The sequence below is a fragment of the Aethalodelphis obliquidens genome, unplaced genomic scaffold (assembly GCF_003676395.1).
Source record: "Aethalodelphis obliquidens isolate GAN/ISIS:26980383/991018 unplaced genomic scaffold, ASM367639v1 scaffold70, whole genome shotgun sequence".
NCBI classification, from domain to species: domain Eukaryota; kingdom Metazoa; phylum Chordata; class Mammalia; order Artiodactyla; family Delphinidae; genus Aethalodelphis; species Aethalodelphis obliquidens.
Window position 1 is genome coordinate 7,713,979 of NW_020838014.1, and position 17,825 is coordinate 7,731,803.

At 40.3% G+C, this 17,825-nt stretch overlaps 1 protein-coding gene across 2 annotated transcripts in view; it reads right to left on the reverse strand.

Annotated features, from left to right (window-relative positions):
• NOTCH2 (notch receptor 2) overlaps positions 1–17,825 on the reverse strand; it is a 179,681-nt gene that overhangs the window by 65,296 nt on the left and 96,560 nt on the right. For both annotated transcript variants that reach the window (XM_027090961.1, XM_027090963.1), the window contains exon 5: positions 15,058–15,180. In XM_027090961.1, coding sequence (XP_026946762.1) covers positions 15,058–15,180 — 123 coding nt within the window. The remainder of the gene's footprint in view (positions 1–15,057; positions 15,181–17,825) is intronic.

Below are 17,825 nucleotides of genomic sequence, written 5' to 3' on the forward strand. Positions count from 1 at the left end.
GCAGCACAGTTAACTGTCCAGCCCTGGGTTTGGTCCACAAGATCTGCAGACTAAGTCCCCGATCCTAGGCTCTTAAAGCACACAGAGAAGGCATGGAAGCATGAGGCAATAAAAGAAGACCCTTGGTAGAAATGAATAAAGACAAAAAGTCACTAAGTATTGGAATAGGAAAGTTTCTTGGAGATCTACTAGAAGGGCTGAGTCCATTGCGTGAGGTCATTCAGCTTTCCCCACTACTCCATGGCAAGGAAGCGTCAGCCTTGGCTGGAGGAAGAAGGCTTACTCAGGTTGGTAGGGTTAGGCCTTGAAGACGTCAAAATGACTGGAGTCTATTCTTAGTTGGGGTTTGAAATGAGAAAAGGCTGGAGACCATGTGAGGCTTTGAATTCTAATATGAATTCTGAACTTGATACAGCAGCAAAGGGAAGTTATTGCAGGCTCTCAGGTCGGGGAAGGTATGATCAAAGTTGCATGTGAACATTAGTCTGCCAGTAGAGTACAGGAGGGACTAAAAGCAAATGACTTTCTTTTAGTAGGGAGGGAAGGAGAAAGCACTAAGTTAGGAGCTACCTAGCACATAAAAGCCTCTGGTGAAAAGCGAGAGCTGCGTTCTTTCCATGCCCTGCCTAGCTACTACACCTCCAACCCAAACAAGTCTCAGCCTGTGTCGGCACACAAACTCTGCTGGTGGACTCCCAAAATATGTTGCACAAAGCTCGGTTAGGCAAGTTTTTGAGGGCATCAATTATCCCTCTTACTAATTTCACCTGCCAGGTACTGCAGGCTACTGGCATCTGACATTGGGACTAAAGCAGGGGGCTAGTAGGCTTTTCCCATCTCCTATTAGAAAGGAAACCACTTGTTTCTAGAAACTACTTTCTCTATTGCCACTATGAGTCTGTACTAACTTGGTATGAAATGCTACACTACCAAATCCCTGGCTGACACCTTAAACACTTAGAGCCACGTGTATGTACTGATAATTCTCTGGGTGACAGCTTTTGTTTCATAATAGCTTTTGTTTCATAAATCTATCTCAAATCTCCATCTTTCCTTCATATATTTTACTCTATAGCCACAATGGCTTACTGTTGGCTCCTTAAGCATTAAATTCTTTCCTACCTCAGAGCCTCTGCATAACCTGTTCTCTTCACCTCAAATATCCTTCTTCCTCTTATTCGTATGGCTAATTAATATTTCATACCTTGACCTTCCTTATAATGTAAGTAGACCTCCAAGCTCACACTCCTCATTTTTCTCCTTCATTGCACCTACTCCATTCAGTCTGTCTTATCATTTATCAAATGGTGTCATTTTATATTCATTTGTGTTTTGCAGTTTCTGTCTCTGTTAGACTATAAGCTCCATGACAGCAAGGACTTTGTTGGCCATTCACCTCGGTTTACATGTCAGGCACTGTACCAGACACTTAGCGTCAGTGGTGAAACAGACCTTAGATTCAACCTAATGTGCTCATTTTACAGACAAAACTAGGACCAGAGAGGTACAGTGACTTTCCACATTTACACAGCTAGTTGGAAGAAGAATTAGAAATAGACAAAATTAAAAACGGAAATCAAGTGCTGAAAAGGACATTGGGGTGTGAGATCACAACACTTCAAGTTAGTCTTCAAAATGACTGTTGAGGGAAAGGGCAGGGTTGAGAAACGTATGGGAAGAGCAAGATGCCTAAGCAGTGCTACAAATGAAGATAATACAACTAAGAACAAGTATGCTATTTTATATATAGTAGTGTATATATGTTAATCCAGCCTCCTAGTTTATCCCTCCCCCCACCCCCCTTTCCCTTTGGTAACCTTAAGTTTGTTTTCTATGTCTGTTTTGTAAATAAGTTCATTTCTATGTTTTTTTAGATCCTACATATAATTGATATCATATGATATTTGTCCTTCTCTGTCTGACTTACTTCACTTAGTATGATAATCTCTAGTTCCATCCATGTTGCTGCAAATGGCATTATTTCATTCTTTCCTATGGTTGAGTAATATCCCATTGTATATATGTACCACATCTTCTTTATCTATTCATCTGTCGATGGACACTTAGGTTGCTTCCATGTCTCGGCTATTGTAAATAGTGCCGCAATGAACATTGGGGTGCATGTGTCTTTTCGAATTACGGTTTTCTCTGGATATATGGCTAGGAGTGGGATTACAGGATCATATGGTAGTTCTATTTTTAGTTTTTTAAGGAACCTTCATACTGTTCTCCACAGTGGCTGTACCAATTTACGATCCCACCAACAGTGTAGGAGGGTTCCCTTTTCTCCATACCCTCCCCAGCATTTATTATATGTAGAGTTTTTGACGACAGCCATTCTGACTGGTGTGAGGTGGTAGCTCACTGTTGTTTTGACTTGCATTCCTCTAATAATTAGTGATGTCAAGGACCTACTGTATGGCACAAAGAACTGTACTCAATATTTTGTAATAACCGATAAGGGAAGAGAATCTGAAGAATATATATATATATAAAACTGAATCTGTGCTGTACGCCTGAAACTAAAACAATATTGCAAATCAACTATACTTTGATTAAAAATAAATAAATAAAATATGACACAAATGAACCTATCTACAAAACAGAAACACACTCACACACAGAGAACAGACTTGTGGTTGCCAAGGGGGATGGGGGTGGGGAAGGGAGTCTGCGGTTAGCAGATGCAAACTATTATATATAGGATGGATAAACAACAAGGTCCTACTGTATAGCACAGGGAACTATACTCAATTATCCTATGATAAACCATAATGGAAAAGAATTTTAAAAAGAATGTATACAGGGCTTCCCTGGTGGCGCAGTGGTTGGGGGTCCGCCTGCCGATGCAGGGGTTGCGGGTTCGTGCCCCGGTCTGGGAAGATCCCGCGTGCCGCGGAGCGGCTGGGCCCGTGGGCCGTGACCGCTGGGCCTGCGCGTCCGGAGCCTGTGCTCTGTGGCGGGGGAAGCCACGGCAGTGAGAGGCCCGCATGCCGCAGAGGAAAAAAAAAAAGTTAAAAAGAATGTATACATATGTATAACTGAATCACTTTGCTGTACAGCAGAAATTAACACAACACTAAATCTACTATACTTCAAAAAAAAATAAATTTATTTAAAAAAGAAAAATAAGTACGTGGTATTGATTTTGTAGGAGTGGGGTCACTTTCATAATGATCTTTTCTTATTGCACCGTCCTATGGTCTTAAAAGCAAAGGATGAATGAGTAAGACTATGGGCAGTGCCTGTGTCAGAAAATATAACAGAGTGAACCCAACAGGACAGTACTGAAATGGGAACTATGACCTGGGCCTCACGAGCATCAAGTTCTAGCCATGTGAGCTTAGGACCACTAAACAGACACCATTTTATGAGCTGCAAGACATCGGGATACAAACAGTTCATTATGGTTTTCTCAGCACACCACAAACAAATCACCAATCTGACTTGGAGTTACAAGTGACTGGGAAACAAGAGGAGGAAGGGGAAAAAAGGAAAGAAAAGAAATGGTCGCTGAGCCTTAGCACTTCTGGAAGAAGCCCTCCGCTCCTAGTCACCTCTCAACTTGGGCGGGGAGAACCTTTCACCACATCAACGGCCCTGCTAAGGGGCAACTCTCATTAGCAACAACAATCACCACGTGAGGAACATGTAAAAAGAGCTTGGCTGACCCCTGCCCTGACCCTGCTACCTCCTCTTCTTTGGTTAAGTCAAGAGAATTCGGTCTCCAATATACGCTTCCAGCCAGCAGTCACACGGGCTCCTGAGTTGGGGAGTTTCATCTTTTCATATCATAGCAGGGCATTCTTGTAACCTCTGTCCTACAAACCTTCTCCTCTACACACAGGAGAGTTTCCATTCCGCTCCTGAAGTGAAAGGGCAGAGGACAAGCTTGACTATTCTACAACTTCCCAGGACGAAAGATGGCTGAAACATTTTGCACAAACACTGGAGTCTACAGGGTCTGCCTAATGAGGGGCTGTGTGCATGCACTAACGTACAAGCACACACATGTATATATGAGGCTAGGGTTACAAGTGGCTAAGGGGATCCTGTAGGTGTGCGGGATACACATGCAGATGAACGCAAGAATCTCAGTGAACGTTCCCATGAATCCTAGACACCATCACCTTTTTCAGGCCTCCTCAAAAGCCTGGTTTCCCTGCATCCTGATCAATTATTTTTTTCTAAAGAGTCACCAACTTAATCTCATCGTGTACAGTGGATTCTGCCATTTGCCTGTTCAAGCCCTTTGATGCCTTCCATTACACTTAGGATAAAATTCTAAGTCCTATCTACATTTTCTGCCTACCTCTCCAGTCTCTCCCCTTGAAATACCACTCGTGCCAGGCACTCTGGCTTTTTATTTTTATCCCTTCTCAACACGATCACAATCTTTCCCCCCTACAGGTCTTTGCACAAGCTGTTCCCTGTACCTGGAGCACTCTTAGGCTCAACCATCCCCTAGTAATTCATACCCACCGTCCACAGCTGAAAGAGACGGTACATACCTACCCCAAACTCAACTAGTTCTACCTGTTAATATGCTAATAACCTCTACTTTTCCCACTAGGTATTTATTATAGTTCAAAATCTTACAGATAATATGCTTTATGTCTGTGTTACTAGACTGTAAGTTCCATGGAGAAATGGGTGGTACCATTTACTTCATCAGTGAATCCCTAGCACTTAGCACATGCCCAGCTAATAATATTTCTTGAGAAGTAATCAAAAATATTTGTTAAACAAATTTGATCTGCTCTTGTCTTCTCTCACTTAAGTCATTCTAACCTCAAAATAATAATCATCTTTCAACTCATCTCCCTCACACCTTTAGGGTGTCTCTATCCTATTCATACTCCCAAACTTTCCATCACCCCCTTATTTACATCCCCCCATCAATACACATGCCTCTCATTCCACCCTCTTCCTTAGCTGCTGAACTCCATCTCATTGATTCCACACCAAATTCACCCTGCCTTTTGACCTGAATCCTTCAACTGTGTCTCAAGGGTGACTCTATATTATGGGGTACCTTACTTCTTCAACTGAAACCCAAGATTGCCCTAAAGACTACATCCCATCAGCGGGCAGACCTCCTCAGTAGAGGTCCTCCTCTTCCAGTTGCCTCCATCTGCATGAAGGTAAATAGGCAAAGAATCACTCTTTCCTTTATTTCCTAATGGTGCTACTGACTTCAAATAGTAAAAATAGACTTATTCAGCTGTTTCTAGGTACTAGACACTGTGATGAGTGCTTACACTGATTGTCAAACGTAATACTATCATACAAAATTAGTCCAGATTTACAGACATAGTACAGACCCGGTCCACACTGAAGAAAGATACTAAAGTGTCTCAGGGAAGTAAGGAGAAGAGACCCTGACAGCACCCAATAATAGCCCTGAATTTGGAGGCATGAAATTGGGCCAGGAACAAACTGGAAAATTTAATGCTCCATTCATTCATTCATTCAACAAATACGTATATACTACATGCCAGGCTTGACCTGAGACTAAAATGGTAAACAAAAGAGTTGTGGATTGCACCCAGAACGTACAGACAAGTAAGGGTTTTACAACCAAATAAATAGTTATAATAGGGGGTAAGAAGTGCTCTAATAGATACGTATTGCCTTAGGAACACAGGGCAGAACAGAGAAGAACTATGTTCTGCAGGTCCAGTGGGGGATGCTATGTTTCACTGGCAAGCCAAGATTATGGCCTAAAGGCAGCCTGTAGCAAGGCAGTGTGGGTTTTTTTGACAATTCACTTTCCTACAGACTACACCTTCAAACCACCTAAGGTTGCATTTACAACAAAAAATTATCATACAAATATTAACAGTAATGGCAGCATATGTCTTGATATTCTAAGATCACAATCGTCTCCTGCTTTAACTATTTCTGAGGTTCTTTTATCCATGTGTTCACTGCTGTGTGTTCCAAACCCAGAAGGATGCCCTCGTGCCAGAGAGTGCACAAATCTATAAAACAGACGGAGATAAGTACAACGGAAATCTCATGAACGGACTCCAGAGTATGCCACGTGATGCTACTTTAAAGTCAGAATAAGTGCATTACAGCTGAATAAATTGTAAATTACTGTTAAGAGAGAGAGAGAGAGAGAGAGAGAGAGAGGGACTTTATATGTTAACCAGGTTGTGTAAGAATGTGTACATATGTGAGAGGATGTGTACAAAGGGGGATGGTGGGGAGGGTACTTCAGGCAGAAGGAGGTGTATGTGTACAGGTTTGAACAGAAGGCAAAATGTGACTTATTTGAGGCAATGAAAAAAAACACTGTGGTTCAATTACAAGGCATGCATCCGTGGAGATAAGGCTGGAGAGGGAGTTATACTCAGAGCCTTGGAACTCTATCCAAAGACAAGGGGGACCTACCGAATCACTCTAGGCAAAGAAACAACACAACCCAATTTGTGTTTCAGAAAGCCCACCATGCTGCTACGGGGAGAATGGACTGAACTCCACCCCATCCTCCCAGGTCAACAGCAATTTAAAGCACTGAGGAGTCCCAGGGCTCCTGTGGCCGCTAGAGCAACAAGAAAGTCTGTGGTGCTTCTGGGGCAAATTCCGGATGCAACAGTACTAAAGAGCATCCAGCCTCAGCCACTAGAGGGGAGTGATGGAGGTCGTGTCAATGCCGGGTATTCAGACAGCTGATGCTGGCACAGAGGCTCCTCCACACAGAGAAGAAAGTGGTACCACACTTCTGTCTCCCTGCCAGGAGGTCCACACTCTGGCTCTCGCACTTCCTTGGGCTGCCGGGCTGTTAAACAGTTTACATAAAGAGCCCCTCACTTCCCCGGAAGAAGAAACTAACTGTAGCAGGGGTTCCAAAGAGAATCAATCTACTCTATTTATGGGCAAGCCATTACTAATGAGCAGAATGAGTAAAACAAAAAACAACCTGGAGTCCATTAGAACATTTTTCAATATAAAAGATGTAGAGGTACCACTTAAGATGTAGATGAAAAGCATACTTGTGAAAAATGTGCACGTCCAGCAACTAGTACATCATAGAAAGAATTGGTTCTGTATTCTAAAGAATTTTATACACATGTAGGTTTTCAGAAGAAATGAAAATATAGGGCATCATACTCTGATGAAATGGGGTGGGCTGAGACAAAGGCAGAAATAGAGAGGACCTAGATGCAATGAGTAAATACTATAAGAATATAAGAATGTAAATCAACTATACTCCAATAAAAAAATTGTTTTTCAAATATAAGAATGCCATTCAAATACAAATCAGAATTGAAAATGATAAAGGACAGAACTGACAATGAAGAAAAATCATTTATGAAGGAAAAACTTAGGAAGCTCTTGTGAAATGCAAAGAAAAAAACAAGCAGATTAAAATATAGAGAGAAAAGATTTTAGCTATGAGGAAGAATGAAGACCTAGTGTAAAGGTAATAGGTGTTCCTGAAGACACAAAAACAAATGAGAAACATAATCTTTTCTGAGGTGAGAATAGAACTAAGTCTGCAGATCCAAAGGGCTCGAAAAGACTAGGAAAAAATAATAGGAAATATACCTATACCAATATTGGTTAAAGTTCTGATTTTAAAGAGGGAGGAGAGAGGTGAAAGGAGAGACAGAAAGACAGAGAGGGAGAGAGAGAATGACTGAGCAGACACTGGACTTCCCTATAATACTCATTACAAGAAGCAAAGGAACAATATCTAGGAACTTCATAACAATGTAATTTGTGACCCAAGAATTCAGTATCTATACAAAATGCCATTTGTGTATGAAGGCAACTAAATTAAAAAAATATTTTTCAAATATACAAGAGCTCTGAGGATATGCCAACATGTCACTTTTCTGTAAAAAAATTCTCAAAGATATACTCATTTGACTGAAAAAGTAAATGAAAATAAAAAACTCAGGAATGAGAAGGTTGTGATATAAATGTACTGGTAGTTAGCATAGAACAACTTATACAGAGAACTAAGCCTAAAGTGTTATAAATTGGATTTTAAAACAGTATACATAGCAATAATTTTTAAAGAACATGGGTAAGACTTTAAATTTCAGTAATAATAATACTATAATATAAATTTTAAAATCCCAGATCACATGAACAAAACCTGGAGAGTGAGGAGAAGATTAAGAGAAATATGTTCATTCTTTACCTTACAGAAAAGGATATACTTTCATTTTTGACAGAAAAAAGTAGAGAGATGAATGCAAATCCAAATTATTCTAAACATGTATATCTTTTAAAATTAAAAAAACACTAAATATAATTTAAATCATTTCACCTCTATTGTCCTCGTGGACCAACTTCCACTTCCTTGAATTACTTAAGCACATGGTTTATGTTCCTCTCATTCTGTGCTCTCCCATCTCCCATGAAATCAACATCTGGGTTGAGGACCAATAAGGTCATCTGAGCCAAGAGTTCTTACTTTTCTCAACTCAACAGACCTCCACATCCACTCATTATCACAAACAGACTCACATTCTGGATTTCATTATAAGACACTCATTGTTCCAACTCCAAGATCTCAAAACTGGTACTTCCACTCTCTGAATATAACTTCCAATCTCCCTTCCCTCCCATTCTCAACAACCATTTCACTTAATTTTTCCCCACTACAACTTGAAAGAGTAAACCACTCCTAAATAACCCAGTTCACTAACCAACCCCTTTCCAGCTGCCTTAACTCTTTGTCTAGCCAAGGTTCTATGGTTAGTCACATGAATGAAGTTTCTGTCCCTAAAGCTACTGCCCTGCTGCCCCGTCTCTCTCTTTCTGTCCCCCCATTTTTTACCTGTACAAAATCTTGAATAAGTGATTTATTCCCACTCCTCCTTTTACTCCTCCCTCAATATCCACTTTTCTCTTTAATCTCTTGCAATCTGGCTTTCTTCTCTCCTTTATGGAGAGAAGATTTTAGAAGATTTCCAGTGACCTCAAAAATTCTGACTAACTCTCTGCAATTATCATTTGGATTTGAGTCTCCAGGTTGTCATTCATTCAATAACCATCATTTGTTAAAATTGGTCCTGGGAATGCCAAAATAAGTAAGGCCAGTTCCCAATTCCCCAGAGGCTGAGAGTGTATTAGGTGAGGTAATAAGCATATAAAACAGTAAGAGCAGTATAATATTGCAGGCGCTATAACAGAGGCATGTAGAGTTGAGTCAAAGGTACAATCTTAAAATGCACCCCGACTCAGTGATGCTATAATGGCAGAGCTTCTTCCGAACTCTTACACATCCCCTTCTCTCACCTTCATTCTTTGGATCCCTTTCCTCATCAATTTTCTTAAGTGTAGACTTAAGATCCAGACCCTCTGGCCTTCTCAGTTCGCACACTTTCCTTACAGACTTGAACATTTCCAAGGAAACCAAAAATAAGAGTCAAAATCTGAGTCTCTAGCCCCCACCTCCATTTTGACCTCCTAGGTCTTACTGCTGAATGTTTTCACTTGGAAAACTCAGCTCAAACTCACCACCATCTCTAGCCTATTTCTTTATCTCTGTCAACAGTCCCCACATTCTCCCACTACTCAGATTTTAAAATAGAAGTTAACTCTTCTCAATCTCCCCCCTCACCCAAACGAGTGCTTAGATCAGTGGTCCCCAAACTTCTTGGCACCAGGGACCGGTTTCTTGAAATACAAATTTTCCAAGGACCAGAGGGTGGGGGAATGGTTTTGGGATGTTTCAAGCACATTACATTTATTGTGCACTTTATTTCTATTATTATTGCATTGCAATATATAATGAAATAATTATACAACTCACCATAATGCAGAATCAGTGGGAGTCCTGAACTTGTTTTCCTGCAACTAGATGGTCCCATCTGGGGATGATGGGAGACAGTGACACCCAAAGTGTGTTGCTTATGTCCAGTCTACTCCATAAGATGCAGCTTCATTGTCACTTGTCACTCACTGATAGGGTTTTGATATGAGTGTACAGGCAATTGATTTATTATGGGCTCTGTGCAGTCACACCTCTCTGCTAATGATAATCTGTATTTGCAGCCGCTCCCCAGCGTTAGTATCACCGCCTCGGCTCCCCCTCCGATCATCAGGCATTAGATTCTCATAAGGAGGGGCAACCTAGATCCCTCGCATGCGCAGTTCACAGTAGGGTTCGCGTTCCTATGAAAATCTAATGCGGCTGCTGATCTGACAGGAGGCGGAACTCAGGTGGTAATGAGAGTGATGGGGAGCAGCTGTAAATACAGATGAAGCTTCGCTCGCTCACCCAACACTCACCTCCTGCTGTGCGGCCCAGCTCCTAACAGGCCATGGACTGCTACCAGTCCATGGCCTGGGGGTTGGGTACCCCTGACTTAGATGGTCCCCAATTCCTATCCATGCTTCTTTCAAACTCATGATCATTCCTACTTTTTAACTCCTATTGTGGTTAGGTGTTGACTTCCTTATTTCTTCCTAGTGAATTTGACGATTCTTCAAAGATGAGGAATTGATATATTTCTTTTCTGTGTCTCTTATAGCATCTAGCATAGTATGTAACTGTAAGTTAATCAGTAAATATCTGTTATTGAAGCTACCTTACAACCATTCTCTGAGGGCTTGAAAAGTCATGACATGAAACTGGATCTTTCCTGGGATGCAGCAAAAGCCAGACATTGAGTCATGGACCACGAGGGCAGAAAAGATCCCTCAGTCTCACCTCCTGCATTTATTGGGCCACACTAACCACTCACCCCTGTTCCCACCAACACGATCACTAATTAGCTCTGAGACCTCTGGGATGACAGTGCTTTAGGTTAGCACTCCGGCAGTCTGCTCAAATGATAGCAAACTGAGGCTGGGTTGGGGGGATGGAGCAGAATTCAAAGAAACAGGCTTATTTTCAAATCCCCACAATCAAGTTGACAGCAGAGAAATTGAAACGGGAGATGCATTTTTCCATTCCTCCATGCAGACTACAGATGAAAAAACTTTTGCAGTCCCAGATATACTTAGTTTCCACTCTCACCAAAACGCTCCATTTCTATAGTATTAAAAATACAGAAAAGTGATTTTGAGAAAAGCCTCATTCTAGAGAACAACTTGCACCAACTAGAGGCAAGTCTGAAATAGGAGCACTGAGTTCAAAATCAAAATACCACCATGAAAAGACTCCATTCCCAGAGAGCACCTCTGGCAGTATGTACTTGGTGATTTGTGCCAAAAATTTTTGCTGAAGTTGGAGCAACTGACAGCAAAGGAAATCTTAACTAACACGTTAGGTTCATCATGCTATAAAGGAGAGCTGAGAGAAAATGTGATTGGTTTCATTTGACTCATGTCCACCTAACTTCCATTGTTCACTTCTGCTTAGTGTCCCAAAGCACTATTCCAAGCCCAAGCTGAAATTACATTTCTGGGTTCTGCACAGGAAAATAAATCATGTCTGCCCTAGGAGTGAACCCAAAACCAAAAGCAGCCAGAGAGGAATTTGTGAGTTGAGTTTAGAGTCAACTTTAATTCTGAAGGAAATGAACCTTTGAAAGGAAAATTCAAATAACAACCTATGTAGACAAAACATTAATCTACACGGCTTCAATTAATTTGGGGACCTTTTGTAACTTTTTTTCTTAAGTGGATATCTGCCAGAGCAGACCTTCTCTCATAAGATGGCTTGGAGCCAAAGACAGTAATAGTCAAGACATTTGTGCTCAGGCTTCCTCAAATCCTTAGGTATACATACATATCCTAAAGGAACATCCAACTACCGACTTATCTCTATAACAAGATTCCTATTAAAAAAAAAAAAAAAGTAAACCATTTGCCCAACTCCCAACACCAATTTCTTTCTTCCCCCTGGGCTTTAGTTTGTCCAGAAGAGTGGTAGCCTTTGAAGGCACAAATTAGTACTATTCTAGACAACCATGTCAGGTAAAACCACTCTGCACTGGGCTAGGTAGTAGATCAACTACTTATAAAGCCTAGTAAGGAAGGTTAAAAGACAAAAGTAGTAAAATCATCTAGAGCCACAATAAGTAGTTAATGGAAACACAGAAAGATGTAAAATATGATGTCAAAAACAGTAACCAGGGCTTCCCTGGTGGCGCAGTGGTTGAGAGTCTGCCTGCCGATACAGGGGACACGGGTTCGTGCCCCGGTCCGGGAACATCCCACATGCCGCGGAGCGGCTGGGCGCGTGAGCCATGACCGCTGAGCCTGCGCATCCAGAGCCTGTGCTCCGCAACGTGAGAGGCCACAACAGTGAGAAGCCTGCGTACCGCAAAAAAAAAAACAAAAAAAACAAAAAAAACTCTACCCCTCATACAGTTATTGTGAAGATTACATAAAATAAAACACTGTAATTAGCTCATTATTTGGGTGCTAATAAACACTGGTTAACTCTCAGCTCCCAGCCCCATTCATTTCCTTAACTTGTATAAGGCAGAAAATACTAATGTGACTTTATTTACAGCTCTAATGTCAATATCAACAGGAACACTACAACCCAAAATTTTCTTTCTATTCTTCTCAGAATGAGGTTGGGGCTGGGATCAGGAACAGCTCAGCTATATGCTACTGACAACAAAGGTCTGTAAAGCGCTCTGGTAACTGACGTCATCAACAGTTCAGTGACCCCATTCCCTCACCTCAAGCACATAATAATGCTAATATTAATGTGGTGAGCATTATCACAGAGGAATGTATGGGGTAGTAAGGGAGCCCAGAGGGTAACACTTGGCTCAGCCTAGAGAGAGGGCATGGCGGGGCGGGGGGGGCTTCCTGAAGGTGGTACCCACTTGATCTGAGCCAGGCAGGCAAAAATGGTGAGGACTATAGGGAGAGGAGAGGAGAAGGGAAATCCAGAGAAAAGAAACGGTGTGAACAAGGACATAGGGCGTGGCTGATATAGGACGCTGTTCTTATCGCCGAAGAAACAGATGGGGCTGAGGCCAGGGAGGACTTCACATAATGAAGGAAGGACCTTGGACTTTACCCTGTTGGTCATCGGGACAGTTAAAAAAAAAAACAAGGCTGTCACTGGAAGTCAAAGATTACATCGGTGAAAAAGAAGAAGGAAACCTGTGGTGGGAAACCAAAGACTGAGAGTATTTTCAATGACAGCAGATCAAAAGAAATAAATACTGACACATTGACACATTGAATTATCAATTCTGCCATCCCCTCTAGAAAAAATACAAAAGCACATGGAAAAAGAAACATCTTCAAAGGGCTTTCATAGGAAAAAGGTATTTACTAAACACCCTGGGGCAAGAAATTTTGGTAAAATATCATTTCACTGGGAAACTTTCCCCCAAGATTGGACCTTCCTAATTAATATCAAAGCAGGAAACTGAGTGTGCTATCAAAGAAAAGTCAGCAGTGAAATCACAATTATCATTTAATCTTCATTGGCATCAGGAGCCTTGGTACCACACAGAGCCACTCTCTCCCACAGGGCAAGGGAGAGATTAGAATGGGGTCAAGTTCCTAACAAGTATCTCATCCTGCCCAATACCACTGTGAGGATCATTAAAAAGAGAAAAATTCAAATCTTTCCAGTTACTATTTGTCACATAATTAACTTTACAGTAATCTTTTTAAGTTGGAAAATAAAATGGCCTATGAAAAAAATCACCAGAGAAATGGCAAAAGCTAAAGAGAAGAGAGACTATGACAGAAAGAGCAGAGGGTTGGGAGTAAAGTCCTAGGATCAAGAAATCAAGAAGAAATTCTAGGGGAAGTCCAATTTTAGGGAAACCCAGTGGGAAAGTATCTTAAAAAAAAAAAAAAAAAAAAAGACAGTTTGGGGATTAAAAGCAGAAATGTGTGCCCTTCCAGGAAATCGTATTATTGAAGTTTTAAACCCTTTTAATCTTTTTCTATTCCTAAGTCTACGGCTCTAAAGAGTACTGTAAATAATTAGCTGCTGCAGATGAGGGAAGGCAATTCGGAGACTCTAAGGAATACCAGGTAGTAACAACAGCAATCCAATTTCAAGACTCCTTTGCTGGGCACAATCCTTCACTGGTACTGGAGTTTCTTCCTTAAAACGTTAACTTATTCTTGGGTTTCCACATTAAATCAATCAACTTCTCTCAAAAAGGCTCAGTTTTAATCACTTAATCAGTTCTTACTTGTCTCCACTTTCAGTTAGATAAATAGATATAAACAGAAATTGGAACCAAATGTCTGCATAAACTCAATTTCAAAAATAAGAGGAAAATCTGCTTAAGACAACATTAGAAGCTTCCAAGAGGTTGTAAATTTAAGCAAGACTACTCTTCTAATGTCAGAGGCAGAAAAATCTGTGTGCAAAAAGGGATACAAAAAAGGAAAAAATAGCAATGGAGATGGGTGTCGTAAAACTAATGTCATCAAGAGGACCTGCCCAACCCTTTGCATAATTATAGGACATGACAATAAGATGAGATAGATTTCTGTCTGTGAACAAACAATAAGCTCTGAACTCTCGCAGCCTGCATAATTTATTTTCATTTTTTTTTTTAGTTAGAAGAAGGAAGAGCATTTTAATAACCTTTTCATGTAATTATGAATATTCTTTGATACTACACCAAAACTTGACAAGTTGTAGCTGCTTCTTCTTTTCCAGCTTTATTGAGCTATATTTAACATAACAGTTGTGTAAGTTTAAGGAGTACAACATGATGATTTGATATACATATGTATTGTGAAATGATTACCATGATAAAAATCAGTTAACACATCCATTACTTCACACAGTTACCATTTTTTGTGTGTATATGGTAAGAACATTTACATTTTTGCATTTAAGTATGTTCCTTTCCTCTCAAATATTTAATAAGCATCTACTATGTTCCAGGCAATGTGCTGCTCTACCAGGTAATAACGTCAGAGTCTTTCAATAACGTTCCTTCTCGTATCTCCCACAGCACCTGCCCAATAAATACCCATGAAAATATTTCTTCCTTCAAGTGAACATGGGGGAACATATGGGGTTAGCACTATACCCAATGATGTAGCGCAGAGACCCTTGTAAAAGACGCCCACTTCAATAACAGACTGCCACTGGTTACCAACCTATGCCCCATTCTGACTGATCTGTCACACCGTACATACCTGTCCACTGAGGGGGGCAGCGGCAGTTGTAAGTGTTGACCCCATCCACACAAACCCCTCCATTCTGACACTTGTGATTAGGACAGTCATCAATATTCCGCTCACAGGTGACCCCTTCAAAACCTAGTAAGACAAGAACAGAGAAAATGATAAATTCTCACACAGATGGTGTGATCTGCTCTTCTCCACAGGGCATGGTCATCAGAACAGACTGACTTCATTATTTCAATTCAATAGGCAGCAGCTGGTCAACCCAAGACTCACCATATAAAAATCCCCCAATCTTCTGTCTTCTCTTGCCTCAAGCATAGTTAGACACTTAAAATGACTCATTATGCCAATGACATGCCTTCATAGTTACCTCACAAGTATTTCAAAGTGTTTTCATGAAATAAAATCCCAGTGAAGATAAATGTCTACTCAGAACAGCTATTTACTCGTTATAAAAAAAAAAGGTATTAGATTTTCCCCAGCTCCATGCTAGATTAATGAGAAGAACAGATAAAAGACTACCTAATTAAATTTAAATTCCTTTTTTTTTTCCCCTTGGGAAAATCAGCGTGGTGGGGGGGACATAAGAAAAAATATTGAACTTAAAAGTCTGAAGATACGGGTCAAGTTCCAACCTCACTGCTTATAAGCTATTTAATACATGGTAAATTACAAACTCTGAAGTAGCTTTCTCATCTGTAAAATGAGGCTGACTGCACCTGCCCAGCCTGCCTTTCTAGGTTGTTATAAGTGCCACATCATGAGTAAGGTAGAAATAAATATAAAAAGCTATCTGAATATCGGGTGGCATTATTACTAACTAAACTTGCTAACTATTATTACTAACTAACCAACCCTTCAAATTCTTCATCCTCCTCTTCACATTAACAGCATTGCTTCCTTCCACTTGATTTCTCCCTTCCATGAAAAATGAAATTAGCACACCAAACTTCACCCTAACTGCCCATAGAATGTTCCTCTGTAATTTATACATTGGGCTTCTTCTTTCTCTCTCCTTGCTACCAAATCTCTTAGCTATTAAAATAGAAGACTACCAGCTTTAAAACAAGAGAGAAAGTTCACTGATCATCCTCTTATTTGAAATACATGTGACTAAGTATTTGCCCTCTTCAAAATGTCCCTTAAGTTTCTCTCTCTTACTCAAAACACTTATTGGGTCTTATACGACGCACTGGTATAGGTGAGTAAAAGAAAGAGTCCCTGCTTTGGGGGCATTACAGTCTGGTGAGTGGGACAGACATCAATCACACCTTGGTTTATTCATTCCTTACCACAAGCTACTGCAGTATTCTACATCTGCTCTGTTACACTGGAACAAGGCTGGTTTCTCTGAATACAGTAGCAGTCATGTAAATGAGTATGAACCAAGCAACCAAAAAAATTACCCAGAGAGCAAAGGAAATCATTTTGTAGAAGACGGAGATAATTGAGAGCTTGACTGAAGAGAATTCTGTTTCTCTAGGTGTTTGGTACTCAGTCCATTCAAGCAGATGAGTCATTAAGTAAGCTTGAGAAAGACTATGAAAAATTTTATAGACTCAGATTTTTAAAAAAATTAATCATATTACTCCTATATCTGTTTAATCACATGTAAGTCTTAAAAATGGACTAATGAGTCAGTAAATGTTGAATTGTTTAAGCCCACCCATAATTATGCTAAGGTGAGGGCAAATCTACAGATCCAGAAAGTACAGTCCCTGAACAATAACTGAGGTCTCATTTCTAGCCTAGTGCTCTTAAATGGAAACATTCTTCAGAAAAGTTAAAGATAGTTTTAGAGTGTAGGAGGGAAATACGGGGTCCTGGTCCACCGCTGTTAGAACCTGTGTGGTCTGGTGGTGTTCCAGAACTGCTATTGGTCATCCTCCCCCAACTTGATCTCCCTGGTGACTAAATATGGTTGACTAGGGTGTCAAGGAGGTGATGAAGACTTTGTAGCCAAACTATAAGGACCTGAAACTGTGACCTTGAATTTATATTTGCCAGTGCTACAACTAACTGAATTCACCAACCACAGACAAATTAAGAAAGCAGAAGCATTTCAACATAACCACAATATATAAGAAATAAAATGCCTTCTTTTTATGACTGTTTTAGTTCTTACCTGTCACTATGTAGGTAGGTAAGAAGACAAGTAGGTGAAAGAGTTAATTCATGGTTGAAGCATGGCCTCTGGGGCCAAACTGCCTAGATTCAATTCTCACCCTTGCCATGCAGTAGCTGAGTGAACACGGGCAAGATACTTAAACTTTCTTTCCTCTCTGGGGTAATTAACAGGACCTACCTGAAAGGTTGTTTTAAGGATTAAATGAGTCAGATATAAAAAACACTTAATTCAGTAAGTTGTGTTGGAACAACTGAATATCTAGATGCAAAAGAATAAAGTTGGACCCCTTCCTCATCCCATACACAAAAATGAACTCAAAATGTAAGAGTTAAAATTACAAGACCCTTAGAATAAAACATAGGAGTAAATCTCTGTGATGTGGGCTAAGCAGAGATTTCTTAAATATGACCAAAAGCACAAGCAACAAAAGAAAAAATTGATAGTTTGGAGTTCCTCAAAATTAAAAACATTTGGGCTTCAAAGGATACCATAAAGAAAGTAAAAAGACAGCCCACAGAATGGGAGAAAATACTTGCAAATCATGTATCTGTTAGGAGACTTATATCTAGGTTATAGAAAGAATTCTTACAACAAAAATTAAAATACAATATATATAATATAATAATACAAATAGCCCAGTTATAAAATG